We start from the raw sequence: 26,124 nt of genomic DNA, 5'->3' as shown, positions 1-26,124 counted from the left end.
TGTCTGTGTGTCTGTGTCTGTGTCTATGTGTGTGTGTGTGTCTGTGTGTGTGTGTGTGTGTCTGTGTCTCTGTGTGGGTATTGCTATGGGTGTGTCTTTCTCCAGTAGTGTTTGCCCTTCTGCATGTGTTGCCTGCATGTCTGCTATATGTGTGTTTGTATATCTACGTGTCAGTCTGCATGTGTGCCTGTGTCTGCCTTACTGTGCGCATGACTCTCTGCCTGTGTACGTGCTTGTCTGTGTGTGTGCCTTTGTTTGTATATGAGAATGTGTGTTGTCTGCATGTATGTGTGTGTGTGTGTATGTGTGTGTGTGTCTGCATGTGTGTGTGTGTGCATGTATGTGTGTGTCTGCATGTATGTGTGTGTGTCTGCATGTATGTGTGTATACATGTATGTATGTGTGTGTATGCATGTACGTGTGTGTCTGCATGTATGTGTGTGAGTGTGCGCATGTATGTGTATGTGTGCATGCATGTGTGTGTGTGCATGTATGTGTGTGTGAGTGTGTGTATGTGTATGTGTTTGTGTGTGTCTGCATGTCTGTGTGTGTGAGGGTGTGTATGTGTGTGTGAGTGTGTGTGTGTATGTGTGTGTGAGTGTGTGTATGTGTATGTGTTTGTGTGTGTCTGCATGTCTGTGTGTGTGAGGGTGTGTATGTGTGTGTCAGTGTGTGTGTGTATGTGTGTGTGAGGGTGTGTATGTGTGTGTGAGTGTGTGTATATGTGTGAGTGTGTGTGTGAGGGTGTGTATGTGTGTGTGAGTGTGTGTATGTGTGCGTGTGTGTGTGAGGGTGTATGTGGGTGCGCATGTGTGTATGAGGTTGTGTGAGGGTGTGTAAGTGTATGTATGTGTGTGTGTGCGCACGTGTGTTTGCGTGTGTGTGTTTGGATGTGCTTCCCCCTGACTTGACGTGTTGTTGCACATACCTTCCGCTAAATCCTTCAGACAGGTGCTTTTTCCTGCAAGGACCTTGCCCAGAATGCATGCCTTGATGGGGAATGGAGGAAACACAGGAGGTGGTGTTGGTGGCTTGGTTGGATGAACTATCTCAAAGATGCGTGCGACCACATGGCCCAGAATGTTATTGTTGGCAGGGGGACCATGAATATCTCCTCCTTCTGGTGGCAGCCATTCACCAGACATCATCTGAAACAGAGATAGAGAGAGAGTAAGACAGAGAGAATAGAGTGAGAGAGAGAGAGAGACCCAGAATGAGACAGAGAGACAGTAAGACAGAGAGAGAGAGAGAGAGAGAGAGAGAGAGAGTGATACACAGACAGGTGGAGAAGGAAAACTGAAGAGGCAGAGGCAGACAGAGAGACAGACTGAGAAACAGAACAATTGAGAAAGGAAAAAAACTGACATAGAGAGAGAGAATGTGATCAAGAAGAGAAGCAGAGAAAGAGAGGAAGAGGAGGAGAGAAAGGGATGAAAGACACAGATGGAGAGACAGTGGGAGAGAGAGAGAGAGAGAGAGAGACAGTCAGACAGACTGTTACAGAGGCAAAGATGCATTCAAAAATGTGGGCTGAATCTTCCTGTATTTTTGGCGATGTGGCTTTTTCATCAAGTTTCATGGACGGTTTTTCTTGATGAGGTCTAGTCAGTTTTCTCATGGGATCATCCCTGACCTAGCTCATTAACTACTTACCTTGTGAACCTCACTCACCATGGCCAGGAATATTTCCCACTGCTGGGGCATCCCAGGATTTCTCATCATCATTGACCCCCCCACCCACCATTCCCCCCACGCCCCGCCCCCCCAGTGAGCACCAAGTTAAAAATCACACAACACCAGGTTATAGTCCACAGGTTTATTTGGAAGGACAAGCTTTTGGAGCTCGCTGCCTGATGAAGGAGCAGCGTTCCGAATGCTAGTGCTTCCAGTTAAACCTGTTGGACTATAACCTGGCGTTGCATGATTTTTAACTTGGTCCACCCCAGTCCAACACCGGCATCTCCACATTATATGAACATCGTGGTACTGCAGCGTTAAACCGATGACTCTGACGGTACAGAAGCAGTACAGTTGACACTTTCTTGCTCATTCCTACCCTGATCGCTGTTTAAACACCAGGCCACAGACCTGCCTGGACTTCAGTCACATTCTCTCTGACAATCCCCTGTCAGTCATTGCCCCACTGTCCACATGACCCACTGGTTTGCAGAGTTTCACCATCATTAAGTCGGGGGACATCACAGACAGTTCAAAACATTCACCTTTAGTCACCAACACTCAAAGCCAACACAAACCAAACAAACAGAAGTTGCATTTTCCTCACAGGAGCAGCACGGTGGCTCAGTGGTTAGCATGGCTGCCTCACAGCACCAGGGACCCAGGTTCAATTCCACGTTGAGGTTCCACATACCCCCTGTGTCTGTGTGGGTTTCCTCCAACAGCTCCAGTTTCCTCCCATTGTCCAAACATGCACAGGTTAGATTAGACTGGCCATTCTAAACGGCCCTTGGTGTCCAGGGATGTGCAGGCTAGGTGGATGAGCTGTGGGGAATGCAGGGTTACAGCAGTAGGATAGGTGGATGCTCTTCTGAGGCTTGGTGTGGACTCGATGGGCTGAATGACCTGCTTCTACACTCTCAAGATTCTATGACTCCCTTAGCATACAAGCCACACTCTCCTGACAAGCACCAATAATGTTACAGACCATAAGACCATACGACATAGGAGTGGAAGTAAGGCCATTCGGCCCATCGAGTCCACTCCGCCATTTAATCATGGCTGATGGGCATTTCAACTTCACTTACCTGCACTCTCCCTGTATCCCTTAATTCCTTGTGAGATCAAGAATTTATCAGTCTCTGCCTTGAAGACATTTACCATCCCGGCCTCCACTGTGCTCTGTGGCAGTGAATTCCACAGGCCCACCACTCTCTGGCTGAAGAAATGTCTCCGCATTTCTGTTCTAAATTGACCCCCTCTAATTCTAAGGCTGTGCCCAAGTGTCCTAGTCACCCCACTGAACAGAAACAACCTCCCAGTGTCCACCCTTTCTAAGCCATGTATTATCTTGTAAGTTTCTATTAGCTCTCCCGTTAATCTTCTAAACTCTAATGAAGACAATCCCAGGATCCTCAGCCGTTCCTCATATGTTATGCCTACCATTCCAGGGATCATCCGTGTGAATCCCCACTGGACACGCTCCAGTGCCAGTATGACCCTCCTGAGGTGTGGGGGCCCAAAACTGGACACAGTATTCTAAATGGGGCCTAATCACAGCTTTATACAGTCTTAGTATCACATCGCTGCTTTTATATTCCAATCCACTTGAGATAAATGACAACATTACATTCGCTTTCTTAATCACGGACTCAACCTGCATGTTTACCTTTAGAGAATCCTCGACTAGCACTCCCAGATCCCTCTATACTTTGGCTTTATGAATTTCCTCACCATTTAGAAAATAGTCCAGGTCTGTGTTCTTTTTTCCAAAGTGCAAGACCTCACATTTGCTCACGTTGAATTTCATCAGCCATTTCCTGGACCACTCTCCCAAACTGTCTAAATCTTTCTGCAGCCTCCCCACCTCCCTTGTACTACCTGCCTGTCCACCTAACTTCATATCATTGACAAACTTCACCAGAATGCTCCCAGTCCCTACATCCAGGTCATCCAGTCAACAAGTGATCACTGTACCCAACTCACATCTACTGGAGCTGAGGGTGAATTAAGTCCTATTCAACTGATTGTGCCTCAGAAGGTGATATTCGTCCTGCTCAATGTCCTCAGCTTGCTCTTTGGAAGCCTGCTCCCACTCTCTCAGTTTCTCAGCATCAATAACCGCCTCCCTTTGCTTGCTGCAGTTATAGGCCACATTTTTTCTGAAGAATGCTGTAAGGCCCTCGCCCAGACAATGCAAACAGATGGAACCCCATCTTCAGGAGATCTAGCATCTGCTCCACCATGGCTCTGGCCCAGAATGAGCTGCATTGTGTCTACTTGGATTACAAGGATCTTGCTAGGGTTGGAGGGTTTTAGCTATAGGGTGAGGCTGAATAGGCTGGGGCTATTTTCCCAGAGGCTGAGGGGTGATCTTATAAGGTTTATAAATTCATGACGGGCATGGATAGGGTGAATAGACAAGGTTCTTTTCCTGGGTGAGGGAGTCCAAAACTAGAGGGTATAGGTTTAGGGTGAGAGAGGTCAGACTTAAAAGGGACCCAAGAGTTTTTTTTTCACTCAGAGGGTGGTACGTGTATGGAATGAGCTGCCAGAGGATATGGTGGAGGCTGGTACAATTACAACATTTAAGAGGCATTTGGATGGTTATATAAATAGGAAGGGTTTGGAGGGATACGGGCCAAATGTTGGCAGGTGGGTCTAGATTAATTTAGGATTTCTGGTCGGCTTGGACGAGTTTGATTGTAGGGTCTGTTTCTGTTCTCTACATGGGCAGCACGGTGGCTCAGTGGTTAGCACTGCTGCCTCACAGCACCAGGGTCCCAGGTTCAATTCCTGCCTCAGGTGACTGTCTGTGTGGAGTTTGTACATTCTCCCCGTGTCTGCGTGGGTTTCCTCCCACAATCCAAAGATGTGCAGGTCAGGTGGATTAGCCATGCTAAACTGCCCATAGTGTTAGGTGTATTAGTCAGAGGGAAATGGGTCTGGGTGGTTAACTCTTTGGAGGCTCGGTGTGGACTTGTTGGGCTCAAGTGCCTGTTTCCACACTGAAGGGAATCTACTCTAATCTAATCTCTATGACTCTATGGCTTAATGTCCTGCCTCAGTCATGGGGTTGTGTAAAGGAGACATCAGCCATGATGGTGGAGGCTAGCCCTTGTCTCCCAGTGACCAGCCTTGTCAGACACCCAGACCCTCAAAGACGCGAGTTCACAGTGATACAGGTATCATGGCTGCTCCTGACCTCATTCCAGCCTTGGGTCAAACATGGACAGAAGAGCTGAATTCCAGGCGGGAGGGGAGAGGGACAGCCCTAAACATCAAGGCTGGATTCGATCGAGTGTGGCATCAAGGAGCCCTGGCAAAACTGGAATCAATTGATATCAGGGGGCAATTCTCCGCTGGTTAGAGTCAGACCTGACACAGAAAAGATGGTTGTGGTTGTTGGAGGATCAGTCATCTCAGCTCCAGGACATCTCTGCAGGAGTCCCTCAGGGGAGTGTCCTAGACCCAACCATCTTCAGCTGCTTCATCAATGACCTTCCCTCCACCAGAAGGTCAGAAGTGGGGGATGTTCCCTAATGATTGCACAATGTTCAGCACCGTTCACAACTCCTCAAACACTGAAGCAGTCCATGTTCAAATACAACAAGATCTGGACAATCTCCAGGCTTGGGCTGACAAGAGACAAGTAACATTTGTGCCACACACATACCAGGCTATGACCATCATCAACAAGAGACAATCTAACCACCGCCCCTTGACATTCAATGGTGTTACTGTCACTGAATCACCCTCTATCGTCATCCTGTGGGTTTCCATTGGTCAGAAACTTAACTGGACTCACCACATAGGTGCAGTGACTATACGAGCAGGTCAGAGGCTGGCAATACTATGGTGAGTAACTCCCCCCCGCGACTCCCCAAAGCCTGTCCACCATCTACAAGGCACAAGGCAGGAGTGTGATGGAATACTCCCCACTTGCCTGGATGGGGGCAGCTCCAACAACACTCAAGAAGCTCAACACCATCCAGGACAAAGCAGCTACTTAATTGGCACCACATCCACAAACATCCCCTCCCTCCCCCACCGACCCTCACTCGCAGCAGGGTGGACCAGCTACAAGATGTACTGCAGAAATTCACCAAAGATCCTCAGACAGCACCTTCCATCTGGAAGGACAAGGGCAGCAGATACATGGGAACACCACCCCCTGCAAGTTCCCCTCTGAGTCCCTCACCATCCTGACTTGGAAATATATCACCGTTCCTTCAGTGTCCCGGGGTCAGAATCCTGGAATTCCCTCCCTCAGAGGATTGTGGGTCACCCTACAGCACATGGACTGCAGTGGGTCAGGAAGGCAGCTCACCCCCACCTTCACAAGGGGCAACTATCGACGGGCAATAAATACTGGGCCAGTCATTGAGCACAAGTCATGAGTGAATATTAAAAAAAAATGTGCTGAGTTTCTTCACACATACACACACGTATGTACACACAGACTCACATTTACACACAGAGACACACTCATACATATCCACATATATACACATACACACACATATATACACACAGACTCACATTTACACACACACACACACACTCATACATATCCACACATATACACATACACACACATGTATACACACAGACACATACTCACAGATGCACTCACACACACATATATATATACATATATACACAGACACACACACATACACAGACAAACTCACACATATACACACACACATACACACAAACAGACACGCATACACACACACACACACACACACACACACACACACACACACACACACACACACACACGGTGGCTCAGTGGTTAGTACTGCAGCCTCACAGCACCAGAGACCCAGGTTCGATTCCAGCCTCAGGCAACTGTCTGTGTGGAGTTTGCACATTCTCCCCGTGTCTGCGTGGGTTTCCTCCGGGTGCTCCGGTTTCCACCCACAGTCCAAAGATGTGCAGGTCAGGGTGAATTGGCCATGCTCAATTGCCCGTAGTGTTAGGTGCATTAGTGTCAGGGGTAAATGTCGGAAATGGGACTGGATGGGTTACTATTCGGAGGGTTGGCATGGACTTGTTGGGCTGAAGGGCCTACCTATTTCCACACTGTAGGGAATCTAATCTAATCTAATATTCACAGACACACAGACACATACATTCATATACACACACACACTCCTTCACTCTCTGGTTGCCTGTCGATGGTGACAGTGGCTGGGCTGTACCTTATAATCCTCATAATCCTGGGTGTTTAACATGGCCATGAGCTCCTGCTGCACTGCATCTGCTGAACTCTCCATCTCAGACTGGGCCTTACTGATTGGCTGCTCATAGAAGGGAATCTCATGGAAGAACATTTCTTTCCATTCTCTCATCATCTTCATTGGAATCAAGCTGAGAGAGAGAGAGAGAGAGAGAAAACACAGTCATACAATCAGTAGGTCAAACCCAGGCTTTTCCAGTCTGACCTCTGAACCATGTCCACTGACCTGAACATGCAGCCTCTGCATGGACCTCCAACGTGGCACTGCTCCTGGATCAGTCTGCATGTACAGCATAGTGAACTAAGGGATGGATTAGGGTCGAGTTGTGAGTCATCAGAGTTAGTGGAGATCATTGCTGGATTGTGATTGGATGTTGGAGGATAGTTTGGTTGTGCTGACCTGCTCTTGGTGGATCTTCATGCTGGCTTCGGCCTAACGCCAATTCAGGGACCAGCCAACCTCAGAGCTATGGCCTCGACAGCTGCCCGCAGCCCTGGGCAGGGGGTTCGAAACACAGTCAGGGTGACTGTGAAGAAGATTGAGGATTGTACGCCACTCGACCGCACGCTGTTTATCAAGAAGGTCCTGTTGGGATGCTGTGGGTTCGCCGCAGCGGATGTGTACTGCCTTCGAAAAGAATAAAACTCCCGGAAGCGACGGCTTACCGGTCGAGGTTTATTCCGCTCTTTGGGACTTGATCGGCCAGGACCTGCTGGAGGTGTATGTCAGTATGCTTCGGGCAGGTACCATGAGTGAATCCATGAGGAAAGGCATCATCACCCTCGTCTACAAGCGGAAGGGGGAGAGGGAGGAAATTAGAAATTGGAGACCGATCTCACTGTTAAATGCAGACTACAAAATCCTGTCAAAGGTCATCGCCAACCGGGTCAGGTCTGCTCTGGGATCGGTGATCCACCCGGACCAAACCTGTGCTGTACCGGGCAGGAAGATCTCTGAGAGTCTCGCACTCCTCAGGGATACGATCGCCTACGTGCAGGACAGGGGGGTGGACACCTGCCTCATCAGCCTGGACCAGGAGAAAGCCTTTGACAGGATATCGCATACATATATGAGGGATGTCCTCTCCAAAATGGGCTTTGGGGAGGGAATTGGAAATTGGATCAGACTGCTCTACACCAACATTGTCAGTGCAGTCTCAATCAATGGGTGGGAATCAGATAGCTTCCCTGTAAGATCTGGAGTCAGGCAGGGATGCCCCCTCTCACCCGCCTTGTTTGTGTGTTGCATAGAGCCATTTGCCGAATCCATCAGGAAGGATGCGAGCCTGAGAGGGGTGACTATTCCTGGCAGCGGGGGCCTGCAGGTTAAGGCCTCCCTGTACATGGATGACGTCGCTGTTTTCTGCTCGGATCCGCTGTCCGTGCACAGACTCGTGTGCATCTGCGACCAGTTCGAACGGGCCTCGGGGGCCAAGGTAAACCGAGGCAAGAGCGAGGCCATGCTCTTCGGGAACTGGGCCGACCAATCCTCTATCCCCTTCACCGTCAGGACTGACCACCTGAAGGTGCTGGGTATTTGGTTCGGGGGGGCTGGGGCGTGCGCCAAGACCTGGGAGGAGCGGATCAGGAAGATGAGACAGAAACTAGGCAGATGGGGGCAACGGTCGCTCTCCATCGCGGGAAAAAACCTGGTCATCAGGTGTGAGGTACTCTCAGTATTGCTATATGTGGCACGGGTCTGGCCTGTCCCCAGGGCCTGTGCCGCCGCGGTCGCCCGGGCCATCTTCCAGTTCATTTGGAGATCGGAGATGGACCGGGTCCGAGGAGACTCTATGTACAAAGACCGGTGCAATGGGGGAAAAAACACGCCCAATGCCACCCTCACCCTGATGGCCACCTTTGTGTGTGGCTGCATCAAGCTGTGCGTGGATCCCCGGTACGCAAACACCAAGTGTCACTACGTACTGAGGTTCTACCTGTCCCCGGTGTTGCGAAGGATGGGCCTGGCCTCGCTGCCGCGGAACGCTCCGAGTAGTTGGACCGTTCCGTATCACCTGTCCTTCGTGGAGAAATTTATGAGGAAAAACACCTTTGACCACAAGTCCATCAGGAAGTGGTCAGCACGTAGCGTCCTTGAGACCCTTCGGGAAAAGGAGAGGGCGGATCCTGTCGAGCGGTTCCCTGAGCAGACTGTCAAAGCCATTTGGCAGAATGCCTCATCGCCAGAACTTTCCAACAAGCACCAAGACGTGGCTTGGCTGGTGGTGAGAAGGGCTCTGCCTGTGAGATCCTTTATGCACGCCCGGACTCTCTGCCGCACCGCACGCTGCCCTCGAAGTGGCTGCGGGGGGGACGAGACTGTCACACACCTCCTTCTGGAATGTGCCTACGCAGAGGAAGTCTGGAGAGGAATGCAGTGGTGCTTGTCGAGGTTCGTCCCGAGCAGCGCCGTGACGCGGGACTCCGTGCTCTACGGCCTGTTCCCCGGGACTCACACCGAGACGAACATTAACTGCGCCTGGAGGATCATCAACTCGGTGAAGGACGCTCTCTGGGCGGTCCGAAACCTGTTGATCTTCCAGCTGAAGGAGTTGACCCCGACCGAGTGTTGCAGACTGGCACATTCCAAGGTCCAAGACTACGTGTTGAGGGACGCGCTGAAGCTTGGGGCAGCTGCCGCCAAGGCGCGGTGGGGAAAGACCACCGTGTAAGATCGGCTTGCCGAAAGAAGAACAGGGGGCCCATACAGACGTTTTTTTGGGCTCTGCTGATGCCTCAGCCAAATATATGTATATATACAAGATTGAAAAAATGCACAGGATTGTAAAGGACAAGAATAAAGTCGAATCTGTGTTTGTAAATATGGACATATGTATGGCATGATCCAATGTACAGACCATCAGATCATTTATGAATAAAGTATATTTTTGAAACAAAAAAAAAGGATGTGTACTGCCTGCAGGATTTCCCTGGGGCAGGCTACTTCGATGTGACCTTCAGGAGTGTGAAGCAGTGCGAACAGCTCCTGAAGGTCTTCAAGGAGAAGGAAGGGGAGCCGCTGTTTTCCATCTTGTTGGCGACCCCATTGTGTGTGCTTCCTGCACAGAGGAACCGGGTTGTTACAATCCATATGTACAACCCCTACGTTCCAGCGGCTGATGTCCTGACCTTCCTGGGAAGGTACGTCCAAGTTGAGGGAGAAGCCACTGATGTGATCGACCCCCTTGGGATCTGCGCCAGTAAGCAGCAGGTCAGGGTAACTCTGAGGGCCGATGATAATGGGAACATCCTCCACCCACCCTCGAGCTTTGCAATTGGAGGGAGCAGAGGCTACCTGACATATGCAGGGCAGCCGAAAGTGTGCCGAACCTGTGGGAAGTCGGGACACGTGGCGGTGGATTGCAAAGTGACCATCTGCAGGAACTGCAAACAGGAGGGTCACTTGACTAAGGACTGTCAGGAAGAAAAGAGCTGCAACCTGTGCGGAGAGGCATGTATAAGACCTGCCCAAGACGTGGGGGTGGGGGGTGTCCCCACTTACGCACAGATGGCGGGAGGTGGCATCACGAGCCGTGGACCCCCAAAGACCAGTAAGGTCCACCTGGACAGCAGGGAAACAGAGTCTGGTGGCACCCAGAAAGAAGAACAGGCTGGAGTGGAGGAGGGTGCAGCCAGCGGAGAGACACAGCAGCTGATCCTAGCTCTGGCCGGGCAGATGGAAGAAATGGAGGAGGAGGTAATCAAGCAGGCAGAGGAGTGGATACCTGTTAAAAACTGGAAGAGGAAATCTTGCCAGGCCCCCAAAGCCCCCCAGCAAAAGGGGAAAAGACAGCTGCACGAGGGAGGGACGGCCAGCTCTTCGGAGGGGGAAGATGGACGCACAGAAGGCCATCACCACCAGAAGAAGAGACAGAGCGCCGTCGGTAAAGAGGAGGGCATTTCCTCCCAACCAGGAAACAACGGACCCCCTGATGTCCACCCTCCACCCAGTGAGAACCAAGAGGTACCCACTGCCCCACAACTACAGGCAACCGAGAGCTGTGATCCTCTGACAGTCCCATTGTCAGACACAGAACTGGACAGGGAGGACCCTTGCCCTGGCTCAATGACACCAGAGCGGGTAAATGACCCCAGTGAGGAGCTGGATAGCTACCTCAGCCCAGCGAAGGTCCAGCAGTTCGTGCTTACCTTGGGGATGTAGACAGCCACCCCAGAGACAGGACAGTCAAATGGACAATGGTAACCCCATAAACTGGGGGTTAAAGAAGTTTCATTTGCTTTCATATAACAGGGCACCCACTCAGTAGGTGGGTTCTGCTGAAGCCACAGCTAAATACCAAGAGACTGGATAGTTAATAAAAGTAACTGTTAATAGGATAACTGTAAATTCAATTAATTCAATCTGTTCTTTGTAATGTTAAGACATGCAATGTATATATCTATGAACGACATGGCAAATTGTACAAGTACCAAAGATTTATTGCTATGAATAAAGTATATTTTGAAATAAAAAAAAAATTAGGACAGCCAACTGAACCCTAACTCTAACCCTAACCCTGACCCTGACCCTAATACAGTGCCCTAACCCTGACCCTGGCCCTAATGCAGCTCCCTAACCCTGACCCTGACCCTAATACAGCGCCCTAACTCTGACCCTGACCCTAAAACAGTGCCCTAACCCTGACCCTGACCCTAATACAGCGCCCTAACCCTGACCCTAATACAGCGCCCTAAACCTGACCCTAATACAGCGCCCTAACCCTGACCCTAATACAGCGCCCTAACCCTGACCCTAATACAGCGCCCTAAACCTGACCCTAATACAGTGCCCTAACCCTGACCCTGACCCTAATACAGCGCCCTAACCCTGACCCTAATACAGCGCCCTAACCCTGACCCTAATACAGTGCCCTGAACCTGATCCTGACCCTAATACAGCGCCCTAACCCTGACCCTGACCCTAATACAGCGCCCTAACCCTGACCCTGACACTAATACAGCGCCCTAACCCTGACCCTGACCCTGACACTAATACAGTGCCCTAACCCTGACCCTGACCCTAATACAGCGCCCTAACCCTGACCCTGACCCTAATACAGCGCCCTAACCCTGACCCTGACCCTGACACTAATACAGCTCCCTAACCCTGATCCTGACCCTAATACAGCACCCTAACCCTGATCCTGACCCTAATACAGCGCCCTAACCCTGACCCTGACACTAATACAGCTCCCCAACCCTGACCCTAATACAGTGCCCTAACCCTAACCCTGACACTAATACAGCGCCCCAACCCTGACCCTAATACAGGGCCCTAACCCTGACCCTGACCCTAATACAGCGCCCTAACCCTGACCCTAATACAGCGCCCTAACCCTGACCCTGACACTAATACAGCGCCCCAACCCTGACCCTAATACAGGGCCCTAACCCTGACCCTGACCCTAATACAGCGCCCTAACCCTGACCCTAATACAGCGCCCTAACCCTGACCCTGACACTAATACAGCGCCCCAACCCTGACCCTAATACAGGGCCCTAACCCTGACCCTGACCCTAATACAGCGCCCTAACCCTGACCCTAATACAGCGCCCTAAACCTGACCCTAATACAGCGCCCTAACCCTGACCCTAATACAGCGCCCTAACCCTGACCCTAATACAGCGCCCTAAACCTGACCCTAATACAGTGCCCTAACCCTGACCCTGACCCTAATACAGCGCCCTAACCCTGACCCTAATACAGCGCCCTAACCCTGACCCTAATACAGTGCCCTGAACCTGATCCTGACCCTAATACAGCGCCCTAACCCTGACCCTGACCCTAATACAGCGCCCTAACCCTGACCCTGACACTAATACAGCGCCCTAACCCTGACCCTGACCCTGACACTAATACAGTGCCCTAACCCTGACCCTGACCCTAATACAGCGCCCTAACCCTGACCCTGACCCTAATACAGCGCCCTAACCCTGACCCTGACCCTGACACTAATACAGCTCCCTAACCCTGATCCTGACCCTAATACAGCACCCTAACCCTGATCCTGACCCTAATACAGCGCCCTAACCCTGACCCTGACACTAATACAGCTCCCCAACCCTGACCCTAATACAGTGCCCTAACCCTAACCCTGACACTAATACAGCGCCCCAACCCTGACCCTAATACAGGGCCCTAACCCTGACCCTGACCCTAATACAGCGCCCTAACCCTGACCCTAATACAGCGCCCTAACCCTGACCCTGACACTAATACAGCGCCCCAACCCTGACCCTAATACAGGGCCCTAACCCTGACCCTGACCCTAATACAGCGCCCTAACCCTGACCCTAATACAGTGCCCTAACCTTGATCCTGACCCTAATACAGTGCCCTAACCCTGACCCTGACCCTAATACAGCGCCCTAACCCTGACCCTGACACTAATACAGCGCCCTAACCCTGACCCTGACACTAATACAGCGCCCTAACCCTGACCCTAATACAGTGCCCTAACCCTGCCCCTGACCCTAATGCAGCTCCCTAATCTTGACCCTGACTCTAATGCAGTTCCCTAACCCTGACCCTGATCCTAATGCAGCTCCCTAACCCTGACCCTGACCCTAATGTAGTTCCCTAACCCTGACCCTGATCCTAATGCAGCTCCCTAACCCTGACCCTGACCCTAATGTAGTTCCCTAACCCTGACCCTGATCCTAATGCAGCTCCCTAACCCTGACCCTGACCCTGACCCTAATGCAGCTCCCTGTCCCTGAGACTAATGCAGCTCCCTAACCCTGACCCTGACCCTAATACAGTGCCCTAACCCTGCCCCTGACCCTAATGCAGCTCCCTAATCTTGACCCCTGACCCTAAGTCAACTCCCTGACCCTGACCCTAATGCAGCTTCCTAACCCTGACCCTGACCCTGACCCTAATGCAGCTCCCTGACCCTGACCCTGACCCTAATACAGCTCCCTAAACCTGACCCTGACCCTAATGCAGCTTCCTAACCCTGACCCTGACCATGACCTTAATGCAGCTTCCTAACCCTGACCCTGACCCTAATACAGCTCCCTGACCCTGACCCTGACCCTAATACAGCTCCCTAAACCTGACCCTGACCCTAATACAGCTCCCTAAACCTGACCCTGACCCTAATACAGCTCCCTGACCCTGACCCTAACCCTGATCCTAATGCAGCTCCCTAACCCTGACCCTGACCCTAATACAGCTCCCTAACCCTGACCCTGACCCTAATACAGCGCCCTAACCCTGACCCTGACCCTAATACTGCGCCCTAACCCTGACCCTGACCCTAATACAGCTCCCTGACCCTGACCCTAACCCTGATCCTAATGCAGCTCCCTAACCCTGACCCTGACCCTAATACAGCTCCCTAACCCTGACCCTGACCCTAATACAGCTCCCTGACACGAATGCAGCTCCATGACCCTGACCTTAATGCAGCTCCCTGACACTGACCCTTGACCCTAATGCAGCTCCCTAACCCTGACCCTAATACAGCTCCCTGACCCTGACCCTGACCCTAATACAGCTCCCTGACCCTGACCTTGACCCTAATACAGCTCCCTGACCCTGATCCTAATGCAGCTCCCTAACCCTGACCCTGACCCTAATGCAGCTCCCTAACCCTGACCCTGACCCTAATGCAGCTCCCTAACCCTGACCCTGACCCTAATGCAGCTCACTGACACTGACCCTGACCCTAATGCAGCTCTGTGACCCTGACCCTGACCTTAATGCAGCTCCCTAACCCTGACCCTGACCCTAATGCAACTCCCTGACCCTGGCCCTGACCCTGACCCTTCTGCTGTTGCTGACATTGAGCCTGCCCTCTTCCCCCTGACCCTGTCTCTAACGCAGTGTCTGGACAACCAGTGAATGTACAGCTGGTGTCTGTGGTGCAAACACACTGAGGCAGGTGTTGTTGTGTTGTTGGGATACGGTGGTTTTGGTTCAGGGCTGGCTGGCCGGTTTACAACTGACCCAGTGTGAAGCAGTGTGTGTGAAGGTAGGCCTGGGTGATGCAGTGAGAGAATCTCCTGTCCAGTCACTGATGGGAGAACATGGTGATCCTCTCCACCCTGTGAACATGGCTGTGATCACTGGGATAAAACCTGCTGCCTGACTCACATTCAAGCGGTTGTGTCCTGATCCCTTTTTGATGGAGATACAGGAGAAGGGGTTGGAAAGCCAGGCCATGGTTTCAGTTCCATTCCACTTCCCAGCCAGCCTCAATAACACATGAGCAGGAACTGAAAGCACAAGGAGAATTGAGGACGTACATCTGGGAGACCTGGTTGCAGTGTGGCAATGTAGTGCGACCTGAATTTGGAAGGGTAGAGGACATATAGGAAGGACAGGAAGCTGGGGAAACATGGTGAGCTGATTCAATCAATAATGGCATTAACACAATAGATGGGGATGTCGTATACCCAGAAAAATTGGACAGAGAAGTGTTTTGGGTCGAGATGAGAAGGATAAAGACAAGAGGTCAGTTGGGAGGGAGGTGTCCAGGTCCTCTAAAAGTAACCAGATGGTAAACTGGAATATACAGGAAGAAATAATACTGGGGATTGTCAGCAAAGTACAGCGAAGATCAGGGGAATTTTAATCTTTATCATTTTAATTTGAAAATGTCAAATGGACAAAGGCAGACATTGGATAAAGAGATCATAAAACTTTGGAATAGAGTCTCACAGACAGCATAGTCTGGAGGAGAAAGTGAGGACGGCAGATGCTGAAGATCACAGTCGAGAGGGTGTTGCTGGAAAAGCACAGCAGGTCAGGCAGCATTTCGGACAGGAGCCCTTTGTCAGGAATCCTTCGCCGGAAACATTGACTGTGTTGGTGTTTATTGGTGGGGGGATTGAGTTTCAGAGCCATGAGGTCATGCTGCAGCTGTACAAGACACTGGTGTGGCCGCACTTGGAGTATTGTGTACAGTTCTGGTCACCATATTATAGGAAGGATGTGGAAGCTTTGGAAAGGGTTCAGAGGAGATTTACCAGGATGTTGCCTGTTATAGAGGGGAGGTCTTATGAGGAAAGGCTGAGAGAGCTGAGGCTGTTTTTGTTGGAGAGAACATTGAGAGGCGACTTAATCACGATGTATAAGATAATCGAGGGTTAGATAGGGTGGACAGGGAGAGCCTTTTTCCTCAGATGGTGATGACTAACATGAGGGGACATGGCTTTAAATTGAGGGGTGATAGATTTAGGACAGATATCAGGGGTAGTTTCTTTAGTAGTAAGGGTGTGGCACAGCCTGCTTGCAACAGTAGTATACTCACCGACGTTAAGGGTGTTTAAACGGGCATTGGACATACACATGGTTAATAAGGGAACGATGTAGGTTAGATGGGCATCTGATTATTTTCACAGGTTGGGGCAACATCAAGGGCCAAAAGGCCTGCACTGTGCTGTAACGTTGTATGTTCTATGTTCCTACTCCTCGGATGCTGCCTGACCTGCTGTGTTTTTCCAGCACCACACTCTCAGCATAGTCTGGAGTCAACTGAGCCTCCTGTATTAGACCTGACATTGTGCAATGAGGTAGAAATAATTGATGACGTTGTCGTGAAGGTACCTCTGGGGAGTAATGCTCAGAATACGATGGATTTTATATTCAGTTTGTTGGAGAAAAGAATGGTGCTAAGCCTAGTGTTTAAAGCCTAAATATGAGCAATTATGAGGGTGGGGAAGCAGAGCTGGCTAAAATGAGCTGGTAAATTAGGTTAATAGAGATGCAGTGACTAATACTGAATGGTATATTTCAGAATACACTGAATGGGGAAGCGTTGGTATTGTTACCATATTAGTAATCTAGGGATAAAAACAGAAACAGCTGGGGAAACTCAGTAGCTCTGGCAGTGTCTGTGGAGAGAATGCAGAGTTAACGTTTCAGGTCCAGCGATCCTTCATCAGAACATTGTTTTAAGTAATCTTTGGGACCCAGGTTAATGTTTTGGGAGCATGGTTTTGAATCCCACCATTGCAGATTGTGAATTTTAAATTTAAGTTTGAAACAGATTCTGGGTAATCCAAGAAGGAGGACGGGAAAACTTTCTGGCTGTAACAGCTGCTCCTTTTTTGAGGTATTTGAAGTGCTGGAGGTGATTTCCTTGAATTGCAGGAGCAGCAATTACTGTTTTAGATGCTGTTTCATTGTTTTGGAACTTTGGAAGATAAAAGTCAAAACAACAGCAGTTTAAAAAGGGAGAAGTACAGACAAAGGAAGCACATGGTGAGGTCAGTGCAGGAGAGAGAGAGAGAGAGAGAGAGAGAACCTGCACAGTTACCGCCTTTGCTGTTTGAATTCATGTATCGCTGGACATCGGAGTGTATCTGGGAAAATTGACAAACAGAGAAATTCACAACTGATCTTGGAGGAACTGTTTGGGCGAAGTTCACAGCACAGAATCAGATAAGTTAATTGCCTACAGAAAGTCTGCAGTAGTGAGTAGAGTGGGTTCTTTCTTGATTTTATGTTTTTGGAGATATGTTTCTTGATTAAACTTAAAATATAAGCCATAACCAAAAATTTAACCTGGGGCAGTGTTTGTAAAGGAATAAGACGGAATTATTTTCTGGGTCTATAGATTGTGAAGGAGCAAAAATTGCCTTTAGTACAGTGATATGTGCTTCTTATCAGATGTGAGAGTTTAAAGAGAGTTTAAGGGTTACTGCGGATTATATCTGCAATAAATGCTGTTGGTTGCAAATCTTATCAGATCGAATGGATCAGTTGGAGAGACAGATAGAAGCGATGAGGAATCTGCAACAGCAACAGTATGTGATGGATGGCAGTTATAGGAAGGGGGGAAGTCTCAGATACAGTCACATAGATGGGTTAACTCCAGGAAGGGTAAACGAGGTAGGCAGCTAGTGCAGGAGTCTTTTGAGGATATTTTGAGGGTACCTGAGAACTCTGTGGGAAGCTAGAGAAGTGATTGCTGGGCCTCTTGCTGAGATATTTAAGACCATGAGACCATAGGAGTGGAAGTAAGGCCATTCGGCCCATCGGGTCCACTCCACCATTCAATCATGGCTGATGGGCAGTTCAACTCCACTTACCTGCATTCTCCCCGTAGCCCTTAATTCCCCGATAGTCACAGGTGAGGTGCCGGAAGACTGGAGGTTGGCTAACATGGTGCCACTGTTTAAGAAGGGTGGTAAGGACAAGCCAGGGAACTATAGACCAGTGAGCCTGACCTCGGTGGTGGGCAAGTTGTTGGAGGGAATCCTGAGGGACAGGATGTACATGTATTTGGAAAGGCAAGGACTGATTAGGGATAGTCAACATGGCTTTGTGAGTGGGAAATCATGTCTCACAAACTTGATTGAGTTTGTTTGAAGAAGTAACAAAGAGGATTGATGAGGGCAGTGCAGTAGATGTGCTCTATATGGACTTCAGTAAGGCGTTCGACAAGGTTCCCCATGGGAGACTGATTAGCAAGGTTAGATCTCATGGAATACAGGGAGAACTAGCCATTTGGATACAGAACTGGCTCAAAGGTAGAAGACAGAGGGTGGTGGTGGAGGGTTGTTTTTCAGATTGGAGGCCTGTGACCAGTGGAGTGCCACAAGGATCGGTGCTGGGTCCTCTACTTTTTGTCATTTACATAAATGATTTGGATGCGAGAATAAGAGGTATAGTTAGTAAGTTTGCAGATGACACCAAAATTGGAGGTGTAATGGACAGCGAAGAGGGTTACTTCAGATTAAAACAGGATCTGGACCAGATGGGCCAATGGGCTGAGAAGTGGCAGATGGAGTTTAATTCAGATAAATGAGAGGTGCTGCATTTTGGGAAAGCAAATCTTAGCAGGACTTATACACTTAATGGTAAGGTCCAAGGGAGTGTTGCTGAACAAAGAGACCTTGGAGTGCAGGTTCGTAGCTCCTTGAAAGTGGAGTCGCAGGTAGATAGGATAGTGAAGAAGGTGTTTGGTATGCTTTCCTTTATTGGTCAGAGTATTGAGTACAGGAGTTGGGAGGTCATGTTGTGGCTGTACAGGTCATTGGTTAGGCCACTGTTGGAATATTGCGTGCAATTCTGGACTCCTTCCAATCGGGAAGATATTGTGAAACTTAAAAGGGTTCAAAAAAGATTCACAAGGATGTTGCCAGGGTTGGAGGATCTGAGCTACAGGGAGAGGCTGAACAGGCTGGGGCTGTTTTCCCTGGAGCGTCGCAGGCTGAGGGGTGACCTTATAGAGGTTTACAAAATCATGAGGGGCATGGATAGGATAAATAGACAAAGTCTTTTCCCTGGATTTCGGGAGTCCAGAACTAGAGGGCATAGGTTTAGGGTGAGAGGAGAAAGATATAAAAGAGACCTAAGGGGAACGTTTTCACACAGAGGGTGGTACGTGTATGGAATGAGCTGCCAGAGGATGTGGTGGAGGCTGGGACATTTGGAACATTTAAAAGGCATTTGGCTGGGTATATGAATAGGAAGGGTTTGGAGGGATATGGGCTGGGTGCTGGCAAATGGAAATAGATTAGATTCCTTACAGTGTGGAAACAAGCCCTTTGGCCCAACAAGTCCACCCTGACCCTCCGAAGAGCAACCCATCCAGACCCATTCCCCGACATTTACCCCTTGACCTAACACTACGGGCAATTTAGCATGGCCAATCCACCTAACCTGCACATCTTTGGACTGTGGGAGGAAACCAGAGCACCCGGAGGAAACCCACGCAGACACGGGGAGAATGTGCAAACTCCACACAGACAGTCGCCTGAGGTGGGAATTGAACCCGAGTCTCTGGCGCTGTGAGGCAGCAGTGCTAACCACTGTGCCACCGTGCCGCCCACAAATTTAGGATATCTGGGCAGCATGGACAAGTTGGACCAAAGGGTCTATTTCTGTGCTGTATATGTCTATGACTCGATGACTGTAAGTGGCAGTGAGCAAATAGAGGGAGCTGCAGGCTGACATGTGCCCAGGTCCTGATGGGCTTCATCCCAGGGGCTTAATACATTGGCTTCAATTTTTCAAAATTCATTACAATCAAAGAATGTTCCGAAAGAACATTCTTCATTCTTTACTCAAAAGAGAGGAACAGAGGGAGAAAGCAGAAAGTTACAGGCCAGTTGGTTTGATATCAATCACTGAAAAATGTTTGAAGCTATTATTGTCGATGTTGTAACAGAGCATTGAATATCAAGGATATCAGGCAGAGACAGTATGGTCTTGCCAAAGGAGGTGAATTCACTAAAGGAAGTAACAAGTGCAGGGATAAAGAGCCAAGACTATTGCTGTCTCAGGATCGAGTTTATCTGACCTCCAACAGTTTGGGCCTGAACGTCCAACATGACTGTTTTACAAAGTGAGGCATTAGACAGTGTAGAGGGAGCTTTCCTCTGTACCTAACCCTGAGCTGTCCCTGCCCTCGGACAGTGTAGAGGGAGCTAGATAAGTATGTACCTGTCAGGCAGGGAGGAAGCTATAGAGCACAGGAGTCGTGATTTACGAAGGAAGTTGAATCTCTGGTCAAGAGGAAGAAGGAGGTTTATGTTAGGGTGAGATGTGAAGGCTCAGTTCGGGCGCTTGAGGGTTACAAGGGAGCCAAGAAAGACCTAAAGAGAGAGCTCAGAAGAGCCAGGAGGAGACATGAGAAGTTGTTTGCGAATAAGATCAGGGTAAACCCTAAGGCTTTCTCTAGGTATTTAAGGAATAAAAGAAAGACGAGAGTAAGGTTAGGGCCAATCAAGGAGAGTAGTGGGAAGTTGTGTGTGGAGTCAGAGGAGATAGGGGAAGCACTAAATAAATATCTTTCAACACCATTCACTCTAGAAAATGACAATGTTGTTGAGGAGAATACTGAGATACAGGCTACTAGACTAGGTGTGATTGAGGTTCACAAGGAAGAGGTATTAGAAATCCTGCAGAGTGTGAAAATAGATAAGTCCCCTGGGCCAGATGGGATTTATCCTAGGATCCTCTGGGAAGCCAGGGAGGAGATTGCCGAGCCTTTGGCATTGATCTTTAAATTGTCATTATCTACAGGAATAGTGCCAGAAGACTGGAGGATAGCAAATGTGGTTCCCCTGTTCAAGAAGGGGAGTAGAGACAACCCTGGGAATTATAGACCAGTGAGCCTTACTTCAGTTGTTGGTAAAGTGTTGGAAAGGGTTATAAGAGATAGAATTTATAATCACCTAGAAAATAATAATTTGATTAGAGATAGTCAGCACGGTTTTGTGAAGGGTAGGTCGTGTCTCACAAACTTTATTGAGTTCTTTGAGAAGGTGACCAAACAGGTAGATGAGAGTAAACCGGTTGATGTGGTGTATATGGATTTCAGCAAGGCGTTCGATAAGGTGCCCCACAGTAGGCTATTGTACAAAATGCGGAGGAATGGGATTGTGGGAGATATAGCAGTTTGGATCAGTAATTGGCTTGCTGAAAGATGACAGAGGGTGGTGGTTGATGGGAAATGTTCATCCTGGAGTCCAGTTACCAGTGGTGTACCACAAGGGTCGGTGTTAGGTCCACTGCTGTTTGTCATTTTTATAAACGACCTGGATGAGGGCGTAGAAGGGTGGGTTAGTAAATTTGCAGACAACACTAAGGTCGGTGGAGTTGTGGATAGTGACGAAGGATGTTGTAGGTTACAGAGAGACATAGATAAGCTGCAGAGCTGGGCTGAAAGGTGGCAAATGGAGTTTAATGTGGACAAGTGTGAGGTGATACACTTTGGTCGGAGTAACCGGAATGCAAAGTACTGGGCTGATGGTAAGATTCTTGGTAGTGTAGATGAGCAGAGAGATCTCGGTGTCCATGTACACAGATCCCTGAAAGTTGCCACCCAGGTTGATAGGGTTGTTAAGAAGGCATATAGTGTTTTAGCTTTTACCAGGATGTTGCCTGGTATGGAGGGAAGGTCTTACGAGGAAAGGCTAAGGGACTTGAGGTTGTCTTTGTTTGAGAGAAGAAGGTTGAGAGGTGACTTGGACAAGTATATGGACGTACATGGAATAGTGTAGGTTAGATGGGCTTCAGATTGGTATGACAGGGCGGGGCAACATCGAGGGCTGAAGGGCCTGTACTGCGCTGTAATGTTCTAGGTTCTATGAGCTTTACTCCGTATCTAACCCTGTTCTGTCCCTGCCCTGTGACAGTGTCTAGGGAGCTTTACTCCGTATCTAACCCCGTGCTGTCCCTGTCCCGGGAGGGTTAGATGGGGGACAGTGTAGAGAGAGCTTTACTCTGCATCTAACCCCATGCTGTCCCTGTCCTGGGAGTGTTTAATGGGCACAGTGTAGAGGGAGCTTTACTCTGTATCTAACCCCGTGCTGTCCGTGTCCTGGGAGTGTTTGATGGGGGACAGTGTAGAGGGATCTTTACTCTGTATCTAACCCATATTGTCCCTGTCCTGGGAGTGTTTGATGGGGACAGTGAAAAGGGAGCTTTACTCGGTATCTAACCCCATGCTGTCCCTGTCCTGGGAGTGTTTGATGGGGACAGTGAAAAGGGAGCTTTACTCTGTATCTAACCCATATTGTCCCTGTCCTGGGAGTGTTTGATGGGGGATGGGGTAGAGGGTGCTTTAGTCTGTATCTAACCCCGTGCTGTCCCTGTCCTAGGAGTGTTGGATGGGGAACTGTGTAGAGGGAGCTTTACTCGGTATCTAACCCTGTGCTGTCCCTGTCCCTGGGAGTGTTGGATGGGGAACTGTGTAGAGGGAGCTTTACTCGGTATCTAACCCCGTGCTGTCCCTGTCCTGGGAGTGTTTGATGGGGGACAGTTTCTGATTTTGTTTTCTCGATGGTACACATAGAATCCTAAAGGATGGAAGCAGTCCATGCCAACCATGTTTCCAAAGTAAACTAGTCCCATTTTGTCTCTGTTTGGCCCATATCCCTTCAAACCTTTCCTATTCATGGACCTGTCCAAATGACTGTTAAATGTTGTAATTGTTCCTGCATCTAACACTTCCTCTGACAGTTCATTTCTCGATGTGCACCACCCTCTGTTTACCCTCAGGTCCCTTTTAAACTTTCCCCTCTCACCTTAAACCTCTGCCCTTTAGTTCTGGACTTCCCCAACCCTGGTCTATTCACCCTATCCATGCCCCTCATGATTTTAGAAATCTCTATAAGTTCCACCCCTCAGCCTCCAACACTCCAGGGGAAAAAGTCCCAGCCTTTTCAGCCTCTCCTTCTAACTCAAACCCTCCAGTCCCGGTAACATCCTGGTAAATGTTTTCCGCGGTTTTTCCAATTTAATATCATTCAAGCTTGGACATGTTGGGTTTGTATCCACTGGAGTTTGGAAGAGTAAGAGGTGACTCGAGTGAAACGTGAGAGATCCTGAGGGTGAAGAGGATGTTTCCTCTGGTGGGAGAATCTAGGACTAGGATTTGTTGTTTAAAAATCATGGGTCACATGTTTATAACAGAGAAAGGGTTCTTCTATCACATTAAGTCTCACGGGTTTTTGAAATTCTCTTCTGAGAAAGGTATTGGAAGCAGAGTATGATGAAGGCAGAGGTGGATAGCTAAGAAGGGGGTGAAGGTAATCTGGGGTGTGTGATGGGAATGGGGGGTGATGAGATCAGCCACGACCTTGTTGAATGGCAGAGTAAGTGTGAGGTGTGCCCCACCAAAGTGCCAACTGCTCAGCGTTTCCACGTACTTTAGTGTGAGCTCACGGTATTCTGTGATCTTGGTCACCAAGTCGATGATGTGGTTCACCACTTCCTGGCACAGGCTGTAGTGTTTCCGGAATCGCTGCTCTGCTCGCTGAGCCATAACCCGCTCATGGACCTCCCGTTCTCGCTGGATGTGCTCCAGGTGCTCCAGTTTCTCTTGTCTCACCAACACCTACAGGGAAAATGACAGCTCGTTCCTGACTCTGGGAGACAACACTGACGAGCGTCAGAGACTCTGTCCATCCTGACCCCCTCCCCCACCCTGCGGTAACTGAGATATCACTCTATCACAGGAAGCTTATGATGCCAATTGATGCCCATCATGAAGACTGGCTTCAACACTCTGTCCCCAATAGAATTTCTTTTTACCCATCCAACCCTATTCATTTTACAATCTTCAAGAATACAATGCAATTCCTAATGATCCCTCTAAATTTCAGAAATCAAGCTGGGTCTGTGTAATCTCGTCACATCATTTACTCCTTGGAGAATGGGAGCTGAATTTGACACTGAAAGCAGCATTCCTGCTGCCATCCACAACTCAGGGTGATGTGGAGTTTGCACGTTCTCCCCGTGTCTGCGTGGGTTTCCTCCGGGTGCTCTGGTTTCCTCCCACAATCCAAGGGTGTACAGGTTCGGGTGAATTGGCCATGCTGAATTGCCCGTAGTGTTCAGGGATGCGCAGGTTAGGTGCATTAGTCAGGGGTAAATATAGGGTAGGGGAATGGGTCTGGGTGGGTTAATCTTTGGGGGGTCGGTGTGGACTTGTTTGGCCAAATAGCCTGTTTCCATGCTGTAGGGATTCTCTGATTCTGTAGGGATTCTAAGAACACAAGAGCAATTACAATGAATGGTAACATTCTCTTGCTTTCCTCATTACTTTTTGTCACTGTATATTGTGATTTTTGTGAGTCACACACTAGGACAGCCAAATCCCTCTGTATCTCAGATCTCTGCAATATCTCACCATTTAAATAATATGCTTCATTTTAATGCTTCCTGCCAAAGTAGACAATTTCATATTCTCCCTCTTGCCAGATCTTTGCCCCACATATTCATTCTTGCAGCATCGTTATATCCTCTTCACAATTCACAATTAAATTTCCTACTTATCTTTATGTCATCAGCAAACGTAGCTCCTGTTCCTTCATCAAAGTCATTGACATAAATTGTAAACAGTTGGTTTCCAGCACCAATTCCTGGTTCACTCTACTTGGTACATCTTTCCAACATTAGCTAAGTGTCAGTCTTGTTGGGTTTTTTGGAGGGTTTTGCTGTATGAGTTTTCTTGCTGTATCTTACCAACCAGGTCTCATTAACACCTAGCTCATACCTATTGCACTTCTCTTGTCTGAGTCTAGCTGCCTTCTCCCACCCTGCCACAGCACCAGCCCCATGCTCTCCCACTCTCACTACTGCCTGCAACATTTTCCCTCACTCACTGCAATCCACCTCAAACCTGACTCCACGAACCCTGCATACCCTCAGCCCTGCCTACTCACTCATTTAGGACACCTCCCCTCTGCCACCAAAACTAACAGCTGTACCAGCTTTAATACCTGTCTTACCAGGAGGGAAACAGCTCATAAAAGGCACAAAGAGTCAAACCAGGTGGTGTGGAACATAGCAATTAGTGCAGGCCATTCAGCCCACGAGCCTGCCCTGCCATTCAATACAATCATGGTTGATCAAAATTCTCACTGACATTTACATACCCCAACCCCACAACCCTGTACCGCACTGGTAGTGAGATATCTATCCATCTCTACCCTAAACATACTCAAAGACTGAGCTTCCACAGCCGTCTATGACTGGGGAAAGATCTATCATTTTCAGTGTTCTGTAGGTTTCAATGAGATCATCTCAATGAGGTGCGAAAGGCAAGGCAGGGAAGCGGTGAGCATCCAGACAGGTTTAAACTCAGTGAGCATGAAGAGAGCAAAGGGAACATGCTAGAGCTAGAACTGGGCCAGTATGCCTGAGTGTCCTTGCTGCAGTGCTATCATGGTAGGTGTCATTGTGGCCCTAAGTGGAGGTTAAAATCCAGAAGTATCCTGTAAGTGGACTGGTGATGTGCTGTGACGGTTCTTCGAGGCGGGCACATGTCGGGTACCAATGTCTGTGGTTGTAGCCAGTGCCCCAGGAATGACTGCATAAAGTCCAATATGGAAGTCACTTGGAGGAAGCAGTGGGCTGGAGATCCCCAGGCACCCGCTCTGACAAATTAAAAATATTATATATGAATATTAGAAATATATGAAATATTAGAAATAAGATGGAAGAGCTTGAGGCTCAGTTGGAAATTGGCAGATACGATACTGTGGGGATAACTGAGACGTGGCTTCATGGGGACAGGGCCTGGGAAATGAATATTCAAGGCTACACGTGCTATCGTAAGGACAGACTGACGGGCAGAGGGGGTGGGGTGGCCTTGTTGGTAAGGGAGGATATTCAGTCCCTTGCGCGGGGGGACCTAGAATCAGGGGATGTCGAGTCAATATGGTTAGAGCTTCAAAACACTGAGGGTAAAAAGACCCTCTTGGTAGTCATCTACAGGCCCCCAAACAGT

The 26,124-nt window shown here is 49.1% G+C and overlaps 1 protein-coding gene across 3 annotated transcripts in view; it reads right to left on the bottom strand.

Moving 5' to 3' along the window:
• spef2 (sperm flagellar 2) overlaps positions 1-26,124 on the bottom strand; it is a 714,991-nt gene that overhangs the window by 637,790 nt on the left and 51,077 nt on the right. For all 3 annotated transcript variants that reach the window (XM_072592835.1, XM_072592845.1, XM_072592854.1), the window contains exons 9-11: positions 23,540-23,727; positions 6,888-7,056; positions 929-1,148 (exon numbers count right to left, since the gene is read on the bottom strand). In XM_072592835.1, the coding sequence (XP_072448936.1) occupies positions 929-1,148; positions 6,888-7,056; positions 23,540-23,727 (577 nt within the window). The remainder of the gene's footprint in view (positions 1-928; positions 1,149-6,887; positions 7,057-23,539; positions 23,728-26,124) is intronic.

The sequence above is a fragment of the Chiloscyllium punctatum genome, chromosome 2 (genome assembly GCF_047496795.1).
Source record: "Chiloscyllium punctatum isolate Juve2018m chromosome 2, sChiPun1.3, whole genome shotgun sequence".
Lineage (NCBI taxonomy): Eukaryota > Metazoa > Chordata > Chondrichthyes > Orectolobiformes > Hemiscylliidae > Chiloscyllium > Chiloscyllium punctatum.
Note: the sequence above shows the minus strand (reverse complement) of the source record. Positions and strands in the feature narration are given on the sequence as shown.